The sequence below is a fragment of the Cibotium barometz genome, chromosome 50 (assembly GCF_041138505.1).
Source record: "Cibotium barometz isolate CiBa-2024 chromosome 50, ASM4113850v1, whole genome shotgun sequence".
NCBI classification, from domain to species: domain Eukaryota; kingdom Viridiplantae; phylum Streptophyta; class Polypodiopsida; order Cyatheales; family Cibotiaceae; genus Cibotium; species Cibotium barometz.
Genome location: NC_141095.1, coordinates 5,061,651 through 5,078,622, shown reverse-complemented (window position 1 = coordinate 5,078,622; position 16,972 = coordinate 5,061,651). Strand labels below are relative to the sequence as shown.

Genomic DNA, 16,972 nt, shown 5'->3' with positions numbered 1-16,972 from the left:
ATGTTCAACCTCGCATGAAAAATTTAGGCTTACACATGCACATGGGCGGATGGGCCTAGGCACATGGGGCTTAGGGGAATTTACACATGTGGTGTTACGGCATGAGGGCCTTGGGACTATAAAAGCCACTAGCCCTAGGCCTACTGTAACTTTTGTATACTTTTCACATCTTTAGAATATCATTTGATATCTTAGTCACCTAGATATCTTTAGCTTTCTCTCTAATCTAGGCTAATCTAGGTTAAGTTAAGCTAATCTTGAGCTAATCAAGATTAGCTCAAGCTAATCTTGGTTAATCAAGCTAATCTAGGTGTAGCTTTCTTGAACTAGCTCACAAGTCAAGAATAAGTGTTTGTTGGTAGTTGGGAACACGTGTGGTAGTTGAGAACAAGTGCAATGACCATGGAGTAGGATGGTTAGTAGAATTTACAAGACAGTTAGTGATCTACAACATATAGCAATCTCTACATTGCTAATAGTCATCTATGTAGATGACTTGATTGTGACAGGTGATCATGAGTGTAAGGTTCCTCCTCAGCCTGAATAATCAATAAGCTTTACTTCAATCCCCTGTAATCATTCCCTATTTCTGAATACAAGAAAATATTATTTTTCCTTGTTTTTGCCTAGAGATGAAAAATTCTAGAGAGTGGTAATTCAATATTGAGATATTTTTGGATAAATAAATTCTCCTAATATCAAAAATATATTTTCCTGAAACAGAAATTCAAAATAAATTTTCCAAGGTGCATTAGGAATCAATTAAAAATGATTTAAAAGACCTTAGCCTAAGGGTCAAGATTTTCTAAAATTTTTGGATTATGGTCCAACTAAGGTTCCTATGGGCCAATAAGATTAATCCAAGTGTTGGGATGAGATTGAGATATTACAAAAAAATTAAGATATTTTGGTATAATGATACATTTTTGACACCTTGGTAAGGAGGGGGGGAGACTTCAAGGAGGTGCCTATTTCACACATGTGAATGAGTTTTAAATTCAAAAAAATTAAGATATTTTTATCTCTCTTCTCTCTCCTGAATCAAACTAGATTAAAATGGGAGCTAAATTGGTCCAAATCAAACTAGATTAAAATGGGAGCTAAACTGGTCCAAATCTTGTATTCAGCCAAACTGAACCTGGAAAATTCTAGAACTTAGTTGGACTCAGGTAGTGGCCTCCCTCACCTATAAATAGACCCTCATTCTTTTGTATTCTCATCTGTTAACTAGACCATGCCAGTATTACATTAATATAAGTATATTTTCTATTATCCCCTAAAAATCCTCTACAATTTGGAGAGATTGGAGTTTCTCTCTCTCTTTAACATTCCTTGGAGCTTTCCTCTCAACATACTAACCAATTGATTGGTTGGGGGCTTCTTCTAAGAATAGAGAAGCAAACAAATCAAGAGGTAAGATGTGATTTTATGGTTTTTTCTCTAATATTCTAAATGTTTTCACTTCTCCATCCCTCTCAAGCTTGAGAAGTATTCAAATGAATGGTTTTTCCATGCAAATTAAGCTTTCTAAAGAATTTTGATGAATAATCACAAAAAGTTTTCATTTATGCTTAATTAGGATGTTTTTTAAGTGTATCTCTCTCCCCCAAAGAATGGTCATTCCTATGACCAATTCTCTATTCAAATGATGCTTCTCATGGAGTAATTCTTAATTCTAAAATCAAACTCTATGCTAGTTAAGCTAGAGGCTAAAGAAATGGCTTTTTAATGCTTTTATGTTACATAAATTATGATGAACTTATGATTTAGATCCACAAATTGGATTTAGATCTATTGATAGTTAATCTATCATTATTGTATTACTAAGTTTTATTCTTTTCAAAATTATTAAAAATAATCAGTAATAGCACAACGGAGCTATGGTAAAATTTTTAAAAATTAACACATAAATCATTTTTATGCATAATGTGAAAAGAGAACTTCCTACCATATTCTAGGATTAGTCATCCTATGCTAAAAGAATAATTCTCATCATATCCATGGAAAATTAATTTTTAATGTTTATGCATAAATAGTTAATTAGAAAAAAAGAGAAATTTTTAGTAAATTCATTTTTATGATAAAAGATGAATTTCCATGATAATGGAGATCCATGTATTTTCAATGGAGAAAGAGAAAAAAAAGGTATATTAAAATAATGAATATTTTTATTTAAAATTAAAGAGAAATTTTGGATAAATTATTTTTATGCATGAATAAATTTAAATGATGAAAGAGAAATTTCCATCATATTTGGAATTCAATCATTTAAATAGAAAAAGTAAAATTCTTATCATATTTAAATTAATGGATATTTTTATTTAATTTTTAAGAGAAATTTTAGTTAAAATTATTTTATGCATGAATAAATTTAAATGATGAAAGAGGAATTCCCATCATATTTGGAATTCAATCATTTAAATGGAAAAAGAGGAATTCTTGGTATATTTGGAATATTGAATATTTTTATTTAATTTAAAGAGGAATTCCCATGACGTTTGGATTGCACTCATTGAATGAGAAAAAGAGGAATTCCCATGACATTTGGATTGCACTCATTGAATGAGAAAAAGAGGAATTTTAAGCTTATTTAAAAAATGGATAGTTATATTTAATTAGAAAAATAATTTTTATGATATTTAAGTAGAGAAAAACTTGAATTAAATTTTTATGACAAAAGAGGAAATTTCACCATAATTCCACCTAGGGAATTAAGGTTGAGAATGTTGGAATTAGGGTTGCAGGAAAGCACACAAAGCTTGGAGAAGAAGAAGCAAGAATGCACACAACACACAGTGTATTAGATTGTGTCAATGTACAAAAGATAAGTTAGCCCTAGAATGATGGGCGTATATACAAGCCGGGGGAAAAAACCTCCTAATAAAGAGGGAAAAAGTGCCCTGGCGGTCCTAAGTGTGTTCACACACATCACTGCCTATATATATGGCAACAAATCCCCCCTGGGAGTGATGGTGTGAACGAGAGCAGGCACTCATGTATAGGACAGTGCCATGCCCGAAGTAGATCAGTCCACAAAGGGGAGCAAGCCCAAAGCTTTGCGGAAAGCTTCAAACTTCTCACGAGGAAGCGTCTTTGTGAAAAGATCGGCGAGGTTGTCTTGTGTTGGCACATATACCAAGCTGATCTCTCCTGCTGCTGAGAGTCTCTCCCTGACATAGTGATAATGCACCTCAATGTGCTTTGTGCGAGCATGAAAAAGTGGGTTTCTCGCAACAACTGCCAATGCACTCTGACTGTCAGTGTAGATAGAGGTGGCAGACTCCTGTCCAACACCCAAGTCAGCCACCATAAGCTGTCTGAGCCACACACACTCAACCGTAGCTGTGAAAGCTGCCTTGTACTTAGCTTCACAACTAGAAGTGGCCACAGTAGGTTGCTTCTTGCTCAACCAAGCTATGCATGAGCTACCAAGCATGAAACAAAAACCATTTGTGGACACTCTTGTCATAGTAGCCAGCCCAATCTGAGTCCGAAAAAGGATGTAAATCTGGCGGCAACGATCCCCCCTTGGGATAAAACAACCCAAGATGTATGGTGCCACTCAAGTAGCGAAAGATGCGTTTAACTGCCTTCCAATGCTGAGACCCTGGGCTATGCATAAACCTGCTCACCTGTGAGACTGCAAATTGAATGTCTGGCCTCGTAATGCATACATAAATGAGGCAACCAATAGCTGTCTGATAGAGTGTGACATCAAAGTGATCTCAAGCATCATGAAGACTTAACTTCAAACCTGTCTCCATTGGAGTAGCAATAGACTTGCAGTCTTCAAGGCCAAATCTCCGCAACAATGTCTCAATAAACTTTGTCTGACACAAAGCAATACCTCCATCACACTACTTAAATTGCATCCCCAAATAATGATGCAAATGCCCTAAATCTGACATCTCAAAAGAGGCATTCAAATCAACCTTAAAATCAGCAATATGACTTTCATTTGGTCCTGTGAGTCATCGACATAGAGAGCAATGATTAGATGTACATTCCAACCATTATGAGCTGCCAATGCACAAATGCTACGAATGGTAGTCATACGACAAGTGGGAGCAAAGGTCTCATCAAAATCAATGCCCTTTTCTTGAGCATAACCCTTTGCAACAAGTCTAGCCTTTTAGCGATCAATACTGCCATCTGACTTTCGTTTCAACTTAAAAACCCACTTACATCCAATGACCTTTTTACCAATAGGCAAATCACACAAAGACCATGTACCATTCTTCATTATAGCATCATATTCACTTTGCATTGCAGCCAACCAATTTTTTGATTTTTGTGCCTCATCAAATGAAAGAGATTCTTTCTCTTCACACATACTAGACACAGCCAAAGCATAACAATCTGATGCATAAGAGGCATGCTGAAAACCTGAACGAGTACGACTAGACATAGGAGCATCAATTTTACTATCACGCAAGGTTTACACTAGCCATTTAGGCATGCCTCTAGCCTACTCATTTTCAGCCCTATCCTCATAAATTACATCCTGTAAATATGCATCAGAAATAGGCTGATCTATGATGTCGTTTGAAATCTGCATAGGTTGAATATTTACCTCATTAGGACTTACATTTGAATTCCCACCTGTGAACAGAGACAACAACGTATCAAATACATCCCGTGAGCTCACACCTGTCTCTTTGGTACATGATAACAAAGACTGCACATCATCTTCCACAAAAACAACATCTCGACTAATCAAGATACGCTTTGACTACGGATGACACAATCTGTAACCCTTGCTCTCAGCACTGTAACCAACAAAAATGCATTTGACAGCCTTATCATCCAATTTTCTACGTTGTTGCATAGGCACTAAAGCATTGGCCAAGCAACCAAAGACACGCAAGTGACCAATAGAAGGCTTCCTGCCATGCCAAGCTTTGTATGGAGTAAAAGATTGCAAGGCCTTAGTGGGACACATGTTGAGTACATATGCAGCACACATGACAGCCTCAAGCCAAAACGCATGTGACAAAGCTTGGCTCTTGACCATACATCGTGCCATCTCCATAAGTGACCTGTTTTTCCTCTCAGCAACACCATTTTGCTGAGGGGTATACGACACTGTACATTGGTGTTTTATCCCATGACTAGCCAGAACTGCATCAAACTCTTTAGACATGTACTCCCCCCCTCGATCAAAACGAAGGGTGCCCACAGTACAATTGAATACATTTTCAACCATAAGCAAAAACTATTTGAAGCACAAAAACACTTCGGTCTTTGCCTTCAGTGGATATACCCATGCATGCCTTGAGTAATCATCAATGAAAGTCACGAAGTACAAGTGTTTACCAAATGACGGAGTTTGCATAGGCCCACATACATCACTATGTACAAGTTGCAATTTGCAAGTGGCCTGCACAGAACCATCCTTTGGAAACGCAAAACGCTACATTTTGCCCAAAATACAGCCTTCACAAACATGTTTTAATGGTGCCTCAAGAGGGGGCAATGAAGCAACCATATCAAATTTTTGCAAACGCAGCAAACTAGCAAAGTTTAGATGACCAAAACGAGCATGCCATAGTTTTGTATCTGAAACTGCATTTGCTGAATCTTCCACACACTTGTCAAGAATTGAGCCTATACAACCCATGAAACAAGGTGCTAGATGCAATAATCGTATCACCAGACGTCAAATCATGAACAGTACATCTGTCATCCACAAATTTGACTAAGTCTAGCAAGCGCAGAGACAGACAATAGATTCTTCTTTATCCCTGGCACATACAAAGCATCTGAAAGTGTGAAAGCACTGCCATTTACAACAGTAAGCATAATTTTACCAACGCCCTTCACTGGGTAAGAAGCATTATTGGCATATGTGACAGTATTCCCATTAGAGACAGCCTCAAGACAAGTGAACATATCACGATGCGAGGTAATGTGCTTTGTAGCACCACTATCAAAATACCATACATCAGAGTCAACAGAAACTGCCAAACATGCATCATGTACAAATGGGTCATATTGGCAATACACGCTAAACGCCCATTCTGTATCCTGCACAAAATTTGCAGAATCTGCATTTGTAGAAGCATCCGCTATTGTGGCTGCATTTGACTCTTTCTTCTTTGCCTCTTTAGCCTTTAGCTTAGGGCAATTCTTAATGACATGATCAGTTGCCTTACAATAGTTGCACCTGATCTTTTTCTTGCCTTTATCAAGTGCCTTCTCAGACCTATTGTTGCTACTTGGAAGGAGAAGAAGTTGCAGACCTACTAATAGGAGAAGAAACAGTGGAAGGGACTGCCTTACCAGTTCTTCTCTGTTGGGTAGCAGCAACAAATGCCTGATCAACTGCACGTTGCCTAGCCCTGTTTTGCTTGGACTGTGCTTCTTGCAAGAGCTTGTTGACTAAAGTATCATACTTGACAACATCAGGTCTGTCCTCAGTAACAAGTCTCCACGTGGAAGCAAAAGTCTGATATGACTCAGGTAAAGCATCAAGAACAGTCTGCACAAGAGAATGATCAGGAATAATCTCACATGCAGAAAGCAATTGTTCCTTGAGATCTTTAATCTCAGCAAGAAAAACATTCATGTCATCATCTTCCTGCATAATCTTCGATTCTAGCTCTTTACGCAGGTAAGAGATTTTTGCCTCGCCAGCATACAAACTAGCTAGAATATCCCAAGCCTGTTTTGCTATTTTAGCTGAACGAATATGTGGAGTGATATTACGTTTGACAGAAAGTGCAATCAAGGCATGAGCTTGCGCATCTTTACCATCCCAACGAGCTTGTTCAGCAACAGTGGGTAAAACAACAGCAACAATAGAGCTGCTAGAACCTACAACATCCTCAACAAATCCTACATCCACAGAACCTGGACGTACATCCATACCCTGCACAATGTTCCACACTCCTTTTTTGTAACCAAAACATGCTGCATCATGTATGCCCAAAGTGGGTAGTTGCTGTCTCCATCCAATTTGTCACATCAGCAGACAACATGCGAAATACATCATTGCTGTTATCAGCCATGGCCACTGACTGAAATTGATGCAAAAGCTACCTGTAATGAAGCAAAGACTGAACAGAAAACAACTCGTGCTATGTAGCACGGTCCACAATAGAACACGTATGCCTGTTTTGCATAAAACTACATTGTCGAAATTTCTACACAAAATGACGAAAACACCTGTGTAGAACTTGTAATGCAAAAACGAACCCCGACAGATGCAATTTCTGAGAACGCAATGCCCTACGAGTATATCTGCAGAGTATAGGAACCTGCAAGCGCTCGTCGTCGTGAAAGCTCACCTCAATCGGAGAATGTGAGTAGGAGGGTGCTAGCGGCGTAGCCTTGGGAGCCGATGCCTACTCTGATACCAATTGTTGGAATTAGGGTTGCAGGAAAGCACACAAAGCTTGGAGAAGAAGAAGCAAGAATGCACACAACACACATTGTATTAGATTGTGTCAATGTACAAAAGATAAGTTAGCCCTAGAATGATGGGCGTATATACAAGCCGGGGGAAAAAACCTCCTAAAGAGGGAAAAAGTGCCCTGGCGGTCCTAAGTGTGTTCACACACATCACTGCATATATGGCAACAGAGAAATTAAATGGTAGAAAGAATATCTTTACATATTTTATGTGGTTAAATCACTAAATTGGTATTTACCCAAAAATAGATGTTTATCTGAAGAAAATCTTTGTTAGAACTAAACCGAATGATTAGACTACGAGAGGGACGGACAGTAAACCTACTTGTCCATCTCTCAATCTGAATCAAGCAAAAACTTCGTGATGACCAATTCCAGTTTCTAAATACAAAGAATAGACTACCGTTGAACTAAACTAGTTTTCTTTTGATCGAAATCACCAAGAATCTAGTTGGACAATCAGTCAAATGATGGGTAGATTACCCTGATGAGAGATCAAGGAAATTGGGAATTAAGAAAAAAGAGGTTTTGTGGGAATTTAGAATCCGACGGTGTAAATTCAATACCAATTGTGATGCCTCTTTCCAACCATAAATCCCTTCTGAAACATGGTGTGTCACATAGTCACGAGGGTGGGTGGGCGATGCCGCTCCATAACCAACCCCTACCCATCTGGAGCACAGGGAATCACTAAGTGTGTTTCTACTCTTTTTTTTTGTTGGATGCGAGAGATGGCACTAAAATATCCACTTCTTGGGGTGTAGGAGCCACCACTGAGCTAATAGCATTTACTCCAACCTCTAGGTCTTTTCACATTTTGGAATGCCCGCAACAGCAACTGAATTGTCTGCCCGCCCAAACCATTCGTGTGTGGAAATATCCACCCAACCTCTAGGTCTTTTCACATTTTGAAATGCCCGCCAACAACTGGTTTGTCCGCCCGCGCATACCATTCCCGTGTGGAAATCGAGCCCAGCAGGGAGGGCGTTAGTTTCCGTCTTCCAATTTTCTCAGAAAGTACTGAAGGTATGGTGTCCATACATTGGGGCCTCGATGCAGCTTTCAGGACCTGTGAGAGCTCAAAATTGAGCCGTAAAGAGAAATTAGCGACGACCCCTAATTAATACAGGCTTAACCCTAATTCGTGCATAATTAACCTAATGCCATGCATGATTAGCCCGTGAAGGTATGGTGAGCATACAGACCCATCCATTAGGGTTTTAAAGGAGGTTTCAGCACTAGTAATGCGTACCTTAGGTCAAACCTATGGCCAATTTACTCATATATGGAAATTTATGATGACCTTAAACCCTAATGTATGTTGGTCTAATACATGCAGGGTTAACCCTATTTCACACAGAGTTACAGGATATGGGTATTGTAGTGTGCCCGTGCCCTCTCTGTCTTTTGATGGTTTCAGAAAACTTTGTGCGGAAGGAAGGCTTCGTCAGGCCCTTCAAGCACTGCATCACATACTCTGGCACGCCTCTTGCACCACTCTTTCCATCACCTTCAATTGTATTTTGCAGGGTTGCATCAGAAACGGAGATCTTGCGACATGTAGGGAAGTGTACTCTCTCATTTTAAAGCATGGTTTTGAAACAGATCCATTTCTTGGCACCTCTCTCATCCGTGTGTTTGCAATGCATGGGTCATTGGTTGAAGCAAATCTGGTCTTTGGCAGAGTACTTGAACCAGATGTGTTTACATGGAGTGCATTGATCTCTGCATGTTCCAAACTCGGCCAAGTTGAACAGGCCATCAAACTGTACCATAAAATGAAGTTGTTAAGAGTTAAACCCGACACTTATGTGTTTGTGGCCGTACTCAAGGCATGTGCAGATTGTGCTAGCGCAGTAGCCCTGACACATGGCAAGCTGATTCATTCTCACATCATAGAAAGGGGTTTCGGGCTAGTCCTTTTTGTTAATAATGCCCTCATCAACATGTATGGTAGATGTGGTGCCCTAGAAGACGCACATATAGTTTTCAACAAATTGCCTAAGAAAGATGCTGTGACGTGGAGTGCAATCATTGGTGGATATTCACTGTGTGGATATGGCACTCAGGCATTCCAGCTCTTTCAGAGAATGCGAAAAGAGGGTAATACGCCTGACCAAATCTCTTTTGTTAGTGCTCTTAAAGCATGTTGTGGCATAGCAGCCCTAGATGAGGGCAAAATGATCCATACCCAAGTGATTGAAAGTGGGTTTGAAATGAATGTTATCATCGGGAGTACCCTTGTGGACATGTATGCAAAATGTGGCAATCTTGAGGATGCCAAGAGAGTGTTTGGTGCCTTGCAGAAGCGAGATGTGGTGACATGGAGTGCAATGATTGCAGGATACACTTTCAATAGTGAGTATGGGCTTGCCTTGCAGCATTACAAGGATATGAAACAGGAAGGTCTGAAGCCAAATGAAGTGGCCTTCCTTTGTGTTCTCTCTGCATGCAGCCAAATGGGTCTAGTGGATGAAAGTGATGCCCTTTTGAACTCGATGAGAGAAGATTTTGGCATTAAGCCCACCAAGGAGCATCTAAACTGTGTGGTCAGCCTTCTTGGGCGGGCTGGGCAAATAAAAGAGGCAGAAGACATGCTTCAGCGCATTCCATTCAAATCTAATATAGCAGGGTGGACATCTTTGCTTAATAGCTGCAAGATTTATGGAGAATTGGAGGTTGGGAAGCGTTGTTTCAATCAGATAGTCAAAATCGACTCCCGAGATGCGTCTGCTTATGCACTTATGTCTGACATTTATGCAGCCATGGGGATGTGGGAGGATGCAAGCAGTACAAAGAGAATGAAAGAAAGTGCACAGGCTTGGAAGAAGCCAGGGAAGGCCTTTATTCATGTGAATGACACGGTGCATGAGTTTGTTGTCAGTGATACTGATTATAGTAGTCTATATGATATTTATGCAAAGCTTCAGGCTTTGAGCGCACAGATGAAAGAGAAAGGGCATGTGCCATGGCAAGATATGGCTCCAGAGTCCCATGACACATTTGCATGGACATTATGAAGTAGTATGCTCCACCATGGGCTTTAAGGTGTAGTCAGCTAAGGAGCATGGGCTTTGCCTTGCGTGTTTTTTACAGGCTGCATGTTGTTCCTCATCATCACAGGTTATAACGAATGCAGGGAGGCATAGCATGCCTCTATCCTGTACTAGAAAGTGCACACTGGTGAAGGCTTGTGCTAATGTGGAAGATTTGGAGGCTTTATACATGCTTAAAGGTATTTTGGAAAGTGTTTGCAGCTCCTTGCAAAGTGTGACTCTAAACCTCAAGAACTTTTTGACGGGTTCCAGTTCAAGATGTAGTCTGTGGACTTGAGGTTACTCCAAACGTGTGTGGTGAACATGCTCAACTATTTTCAAAAAGATGCAACAGAAGGGATGCTCGTACATTTCTTTCCATCTTGATAGCTTGTGGCAGTATATGAGCCATGACAAGGGGCAAGCTATACATTCTCAGATCGCCACAGAAGAGCTAGAAAGAGACCTTGTTGTTGGCTGTGCCTTGGTCAATATGTATGCTAAATGTGGCTTCATTGCAAAAGCACAGAAGTGTTTGAACTTTGACAAGCTTCCAATTTGAAACATGGTTTTGTGTAATGTATTTATTGCAGGATACCCTTTCAAACAAGGGTATGTTGAGGAGGCATTTAACTGTTTCAAACATAGGCAAGAAGAGGATCTCTATTGCAAAACTGTTGCTTTTATAAGCGAATTGTATGCATGCTAAACAAAAGAGTATGCTGAACTGAATGCACTGATTGCAGGATATGCCAAACATGAGCATAGTGAGGAAGCACAAACTCTTTTGAACAGATGCAACTCATGGGCCTTCCTCTAGATGTGGTTGTGTTGTTTGTGATCTGTATGGTTGTGGCAGCATAGGAGTCACAGACAAGACATGCCAGAAAAGGGTTGTTGGGATTAGTTATTGTTGTTTGCAATGCACTGGTTGACACATATGCCAAGTGTGGCTTGCTTGCAAACCTACAGGATGTGGTATACTTGTGCGAGAGAGAGAAGAGAGCATCAAATACTAAATGCAAGCACACAAACAAGCAGACCTAAACCTACCACTGTTTATATAGGGGTTTAGGGGGCTGGTCGGCCAGCTCCTACAACCGTTTTTTTTTCCTAATTTCCGCATATTGTACACCCATGTGGTGGCCCATAAGTTGTCAACTGCTTGGCTCAGCCAACCCACACCTGGGCACTTGTATACTGCTGTGCTTTTAATTGATCCAAAGCCAATTTAGACCTCATCCTTGCTAGCCCTTAGTCTTGTAGGTGGGCTGTATAACCTCCTATGCTTGTTGGCTAAGCTCTAATCCTAACATTGGGTTAACTTTCAACCTTTAGTCTTAGCTCATTCTAAAATAGCATAGCCTCTTAACCCTAGGTCCTCTCCAATAAGCCTTTCAAACTTGCGCCTCCAAGAGCTAGACACATCAAGGCTGTGTTCTTTATTAACTTATTTGTGGAAAAGTAATATTCTCCCAAATTATCATGGCTCTTAAAGGAATGGCTCCACAAGTCACATGGCAGAGCAATCTATACTGAAGGCTATAAGCACTTTTTGAGTTTTACTTGCTCTCGTAATGCAAACTTGTGTTTACAACCTTATGCAAGGATCATATTCAGCTCACTAGGTAATTCTTATGAATAATTGCTAAACCCTACAACCCAATGTTGAGGTCTGTAAGATCAACTAGCTATCAAGTATTGACAAATAGAATCCTCATCAGTAATCATACCATAATAAGGTACATAATTGATTCTCTCTATGTGGAGAGCTTCCTTCCACACATCAATGCATTAGTGTAAAGGTTATTGAATCAATGAAGGATTACCTTCCAAATCTGTTTATCAGAACTCCTGTTAGACAGGCAACTAGTTTAAGTTAAGACCACCCCATCAAATCACGTCTGTCTTGAGCTTCTTTATAATGACAAAGGTCAAAATTAGTTCCCTGGTTAATGGTATCTCAATAACACAAGGAGATTTCCCATGAGAAACTAGGTCTTAAATTCAAGCATCTAACGTTGTCCCCTGTCTGCATCAGAACTTTCTCATCCACTGTGTATTTCCTGCGACACGTTCAAAATGAAATCATCTAAATATCGTCTTAGAGTCATTTGGGACTTTTTAATAAAGTCCCATACCCTCCTGGAAGAGTACATTTGGTAGCAAAGCTTTGATTTGATCAAGGGATAAGAGAGAATGAAAAAATTATAGTGATGTTACATGTTTTTCCACAGATTCTTGAATCTGTGCACACACTTTCTTATTTTCTTGAATTTTAACCAAGATTGAGTATAATCTTGCCAGATATGGAGTGTCAGATTCAAATTGGGAAGAAAAGGAGTGTTATACTATGGTTTGAGCAAATTTTTGGACAAACGAAGAAAGAAAAACGTTTTTTCACTTTTAGGGTTGTTGCCCTTCTTCTTTCCCTTTTTCCCCTTTGAAGCTTTCATGGAAACCTTGAGGATGGGCTCTCTACTACACATAATACTTCTCTTTCTCCACCAATATTGAAGCCATGGACTTCCCTCTTCAAGAGCTACCCAATGAGCTCTCTCTTGATCCTCTACATGCTCTCCTCTTCTCATATATGCCACCAATGCTTCACTTCCTCAAGGAATTAGGGTTTTTGAGTTTTCTCCAAAAATTAGGGTTTGTTTCCTGAATTTTTGTATTCCAGATGAATAGTTCTCTTCCTCAAGCTCTCCTCTATCCTCACATACCATTTTTAGGCCATAATGTTCATGATTTTAGGGTTTCCAGAGCCATTTCTTATAAATTCAATCCATAATCCTATTTTCCACGATCTCTTCTATCCAATCATGCATTTTTTGATCCATTTGGCCAAAGGAATTAGGATTATGAGAAAACAAGGCTTAGGACAAAATCCTCATAAACCAAAGGTTTTCTACATTTCCGTATCTTATGTTTACATTACCTTGGACCTTTACATGCCATTAATCGTTCTCACAAGCCTCTTCTCTATTAAACTTTATACTACATATAAGAAGAAGCCAACTTTTGGATTGATGGAAGAAGGAATCATGCAACTACATTTGCTTTTTGCCTTTATTATGCCATGGCGAGGGCATGTGTTGCTATTCTAATTGTGGATAACCATTGAAAGCATTGGAACAATGGACTTTGGTGTGATGGAAGTGGAAAATGAGCATAATGGAAGATCCAATTGGTGCTAAAGGGACTCCTCTGGAATGAGCTTCTCGACCATGGCTATACGGAGACTTGGCACAATAAATTTCATCGGCACTTCTACTTCAATGCCATGCACTAGTTTGAACAGAGTCATACTTATAATAGACACTTTTTAGGCAGTGCAGAATTCCCATAAAGTTGAATACATGATTTTATCCCAATCTATGTGATTCTCATTCACCAATTTCTTGAGAATCCTCTGTAGAATCTTGTTTGTGGACTCCGCCTAACCATTTTCTTCAGGATAGTATATTGTGATAATCAAATGTTGAGTGATCAGTTGGCACATGACATCATTTACAAAATGCTTGCCTTGATCACTCACCAGCTCTATTGGGACATCTAAACCTACTGATCATCATTTCATAAAGAAATTTTACAGTTGATTTAGCCATGTTGTCCCTCAAAGCTCTTGCTTTCACCCATTTTTGTGGCCACACTATAGTATTTGTTATCACTGAAACGGGTTGGCGGTTTGAATGGGCCAACAAAATCTAACTCCCATTTTTGAAAAGGGTCTAGTAGAAGTATTAGAGTATGTGGCATATGATCCCTATCAATTGGTTGTTCGAGCCTTTGGCACAACATCACATTGCTTTGCCATCTTGTGAGCATCTCCTAACAGAGTTTGTCACCAATAACTAGCCTATGAGATCTTCTTGTGGGTCACATCCCCTGCAAAGTGCCTCCCCCACCATTGATTCCTTGATGAGAGTCCCGAAGGACAACTTCCTACTCATGTGGCGAAACACACCGATGGAGAATATAATCAATCCCCCTTTTGTAAAGTTGTCTGGCTATAACTTGGAAACTCCAACTCAAACAGCTAGTCTCTTTCTTTGATCTCGAGAAAGGTTGTCATCCATTAGACTTGTTTCCACAAAGTGCAACATCGCATCATACCATGTCGGGATGACTGGAACAACTGCTCCTGGCTACAAACAATTATATGTCAGGTAGGCCATCAACACAGACACTCCGATTGGAGCTTAACCACAGTCTCCAGCCGCCGAGAGAGGTAGTCTTCCACTATGGCTTGTTCCAGTAGTGTGGACAACGAAAAAATCAAATTCTTGTAACATCAGCATCATCCACCGAGCCGTCTTGTCTCGAGAGAGGTAGTCTTCCACTATATGGCTTGTTCCAGGAGTGTGGACAGCAAAAAAATCAAACTCATGTAACATCAGCATCCACCACTGAGCCATCTTGCCAGCTAAACTCTGCTTATTTACCATACAACAAAGTAAAATGGTGCACATGAAAGTAGACATATTGTCCAAAAGGTAGTGGCAGAACTTACTAACAGAATAGATCATTCCAAGGGCCTCTCTGTGAGTTGTGGAGTAGTTCCACTCCGCATCAAATAGTTGGCGGCTTGCATGGTATACTAGGCAGAACCACTTCTTGTTTGCTTCCTGCATTAGAACACTTCTGATTGCCACATCTGAGGCAATTCCCAATTCGGTGCTTGGATAATTAGAGCTTCGGCTAACATCAACTTGAGGCATCTGAATGCAATATCACATTCCTCTATCCATTCCAAATTGATCTTCTTCATCTACTTGCTTTGCTGATTCAGGGCACTACTAAACATGAGCTAAGTAGCGAGCATTTAGTTGTGCCATCGGACCTGCCTCAAAAATGAGTGCCTTCACATTGGTAATAACTAGAGCATTCCACCACTGAGCCATCTTGCCAGCTAAACTCTGCTTATTTACCATACAACAAAGTAAAATGGTGCACATGAAAGTAGACATATTGTCCAAAAGGTAGTGGCAGAACTTACTAACAGAATAGATCATTCCAAGGGCCTCTCTGTGAGTTGTGGAGTAGTTCCACTCCGCATCAAATAGTTGGCGGCTTGCATGGTATACTAGGCAGAACCACTTCTTGTTTGCTTCCTGCATTAGAACACTTCTGATTGCCACATCTGAGGCAATTCCCAATTCGGTGCTTGGATAATTAGAGCTTCGGCTAACATCAACTTGAGGCATCTGAATGCAATATCACATTCCTCTATCCATTCCAAATTGATCTTCTTCATCTACTTGCTTTGCTGATTCAGGGCACTACTAAACATGAGCTAAGTAGCGAGCATTTAGTTGTGCCATCGGACCTGCCTCAAAAATGAGTGCCTTCACATTGGTAATAACTAGAGCATTCCGAATAACTACCACCTTCACCAGATCTAAAGCGATCCCTTCTTTGGAAACAATGTTACCAAGGAGAATTCTACTTTGAATTGCAAATGCATATTTCTCCATATTCAAGCTCATTCTAGAACTTCTGCATTTTGACAGGCATAATGTTAGATTGTGGAAATGTTGGCATGACCTTCCGAAGACACTGGAGTCATCAATGAACACCGTCATGAAGGTTGTCAAATATTCTTCAAATATTTCCTGAACCATCCATTGAATTGTTGTTGGAGCATTCTTCAATCTCCAAAGGTCATCACATCTCTAATGTAGACACCCCATTCAGTCATGAATGCAATCTTCTTCCAATCTTCCAGTGCCATCATCTGAACCTGATTGTAGTCATTGAATCCATCTTTAAAATAATACATTTCATGGCTAGCTACTATATCCAAAAGAAAATCTATAAATGGAAGTTGAAGCGGATCTGTAATAGTTACATCATTAAGCTTCCATCATTAAGCTACTATATCCAAAAGAAAATCTATAAATGGAAGTGGAAGCAGATCTATAATAGTTACATCATTAAGCTTCCAGTACTCCACACATACCCACAATTTTTGATTCTTTTTTGGAACAATCACAATTGGTGAGCCACGTTGCCTGACGATCAACCGGATAGATGGATCTGACATGAAGAAGCTTATCCAACTCCTCCTTCACTCTTTTGGCATAATTTGGATAATTCAGATTTATCCGATCTCTCTGTTGGCAAATCGAGACTACATCTTCCTTAAGATTGATCCGATGCTGCAGTCCAACCAATACCAAATAGTTGCTCTCCATAGGAACCATACACATGACCTTCGTTCCATCCAAGAGTAACTTTTTCTCCCAAGGATATTCTAGGTGCACAACACATAGCTTTGAAGTGGAAGTGGGTGATAACTAAGCAAGAGGTACCGCTTCAACTTTTGGCCCACTGGTAATAATTGTCATGGAGATTATAGCTCTTTGGAAGAGCAAGGAATGAGTAAGACGACCATACAGGAGGTAGAGTCTTTGGCCATGGCGGTGACAAGATCCACGCAACCCAAGTCTCCAGAGGTGGTGGAACAACCAACCTCGAGATAAGAAGGGGAACTAAAAGGATGTCACCTAGCAGGAACA

General features: G+C 39.9%; 1 protein-coding gene and 1 pseudogene across 2 annotated transcripts; one reads left to right on the top strand and one right to left on the bottom strand.

Moving 5' to 3' along the window:
- Positions 1–8,357: 8,357 nt before the first annotated feature.
- Positions 8,358–11,766, top strand: LOC147609746 (pentatricopeptide repeat-containing protein CRR2, chloroplastic pseudogene; annotated as a pseudogene). The gene is made up of 2 exons (XR_015264156.1): positions 8,358–8,599; positions 8,753–11,766. The product of XR_015264156.1 is annotated as a pentatricopeptide repeat-containing protein CRR2, chloroplastic pseudogene (transcript).
- A 2,716-nt stretch (positions 11,767–14,482) lies between these two features.
- On the bottom strand, positions 14,483–16,648 carry LOC147609745 (uncharacterized). Its single transcript, XM_086786881.1, has 9 exons — positions 16,414–16,648; positions 16,195–16,289; positions 15,999–16,066; positions 15,743–15,950; positions 15,455–15,565; positions 15,257–15,370; positions 14,969–15,079; positions 14,723–14,884; positions 14,483–14,599 (listed from the first exon to the last, which is right to left on the bottom strand). Exons 1-9 carry the CDS (start codon positions 16,646–16,648, stop codon positions 14,483–14,485), a joined length of 1,221 nt encoding a protein of 406 aa, XP_086643007.1.
- Positions 16,649–16,972: the final 324 nt, after the last annotated feature.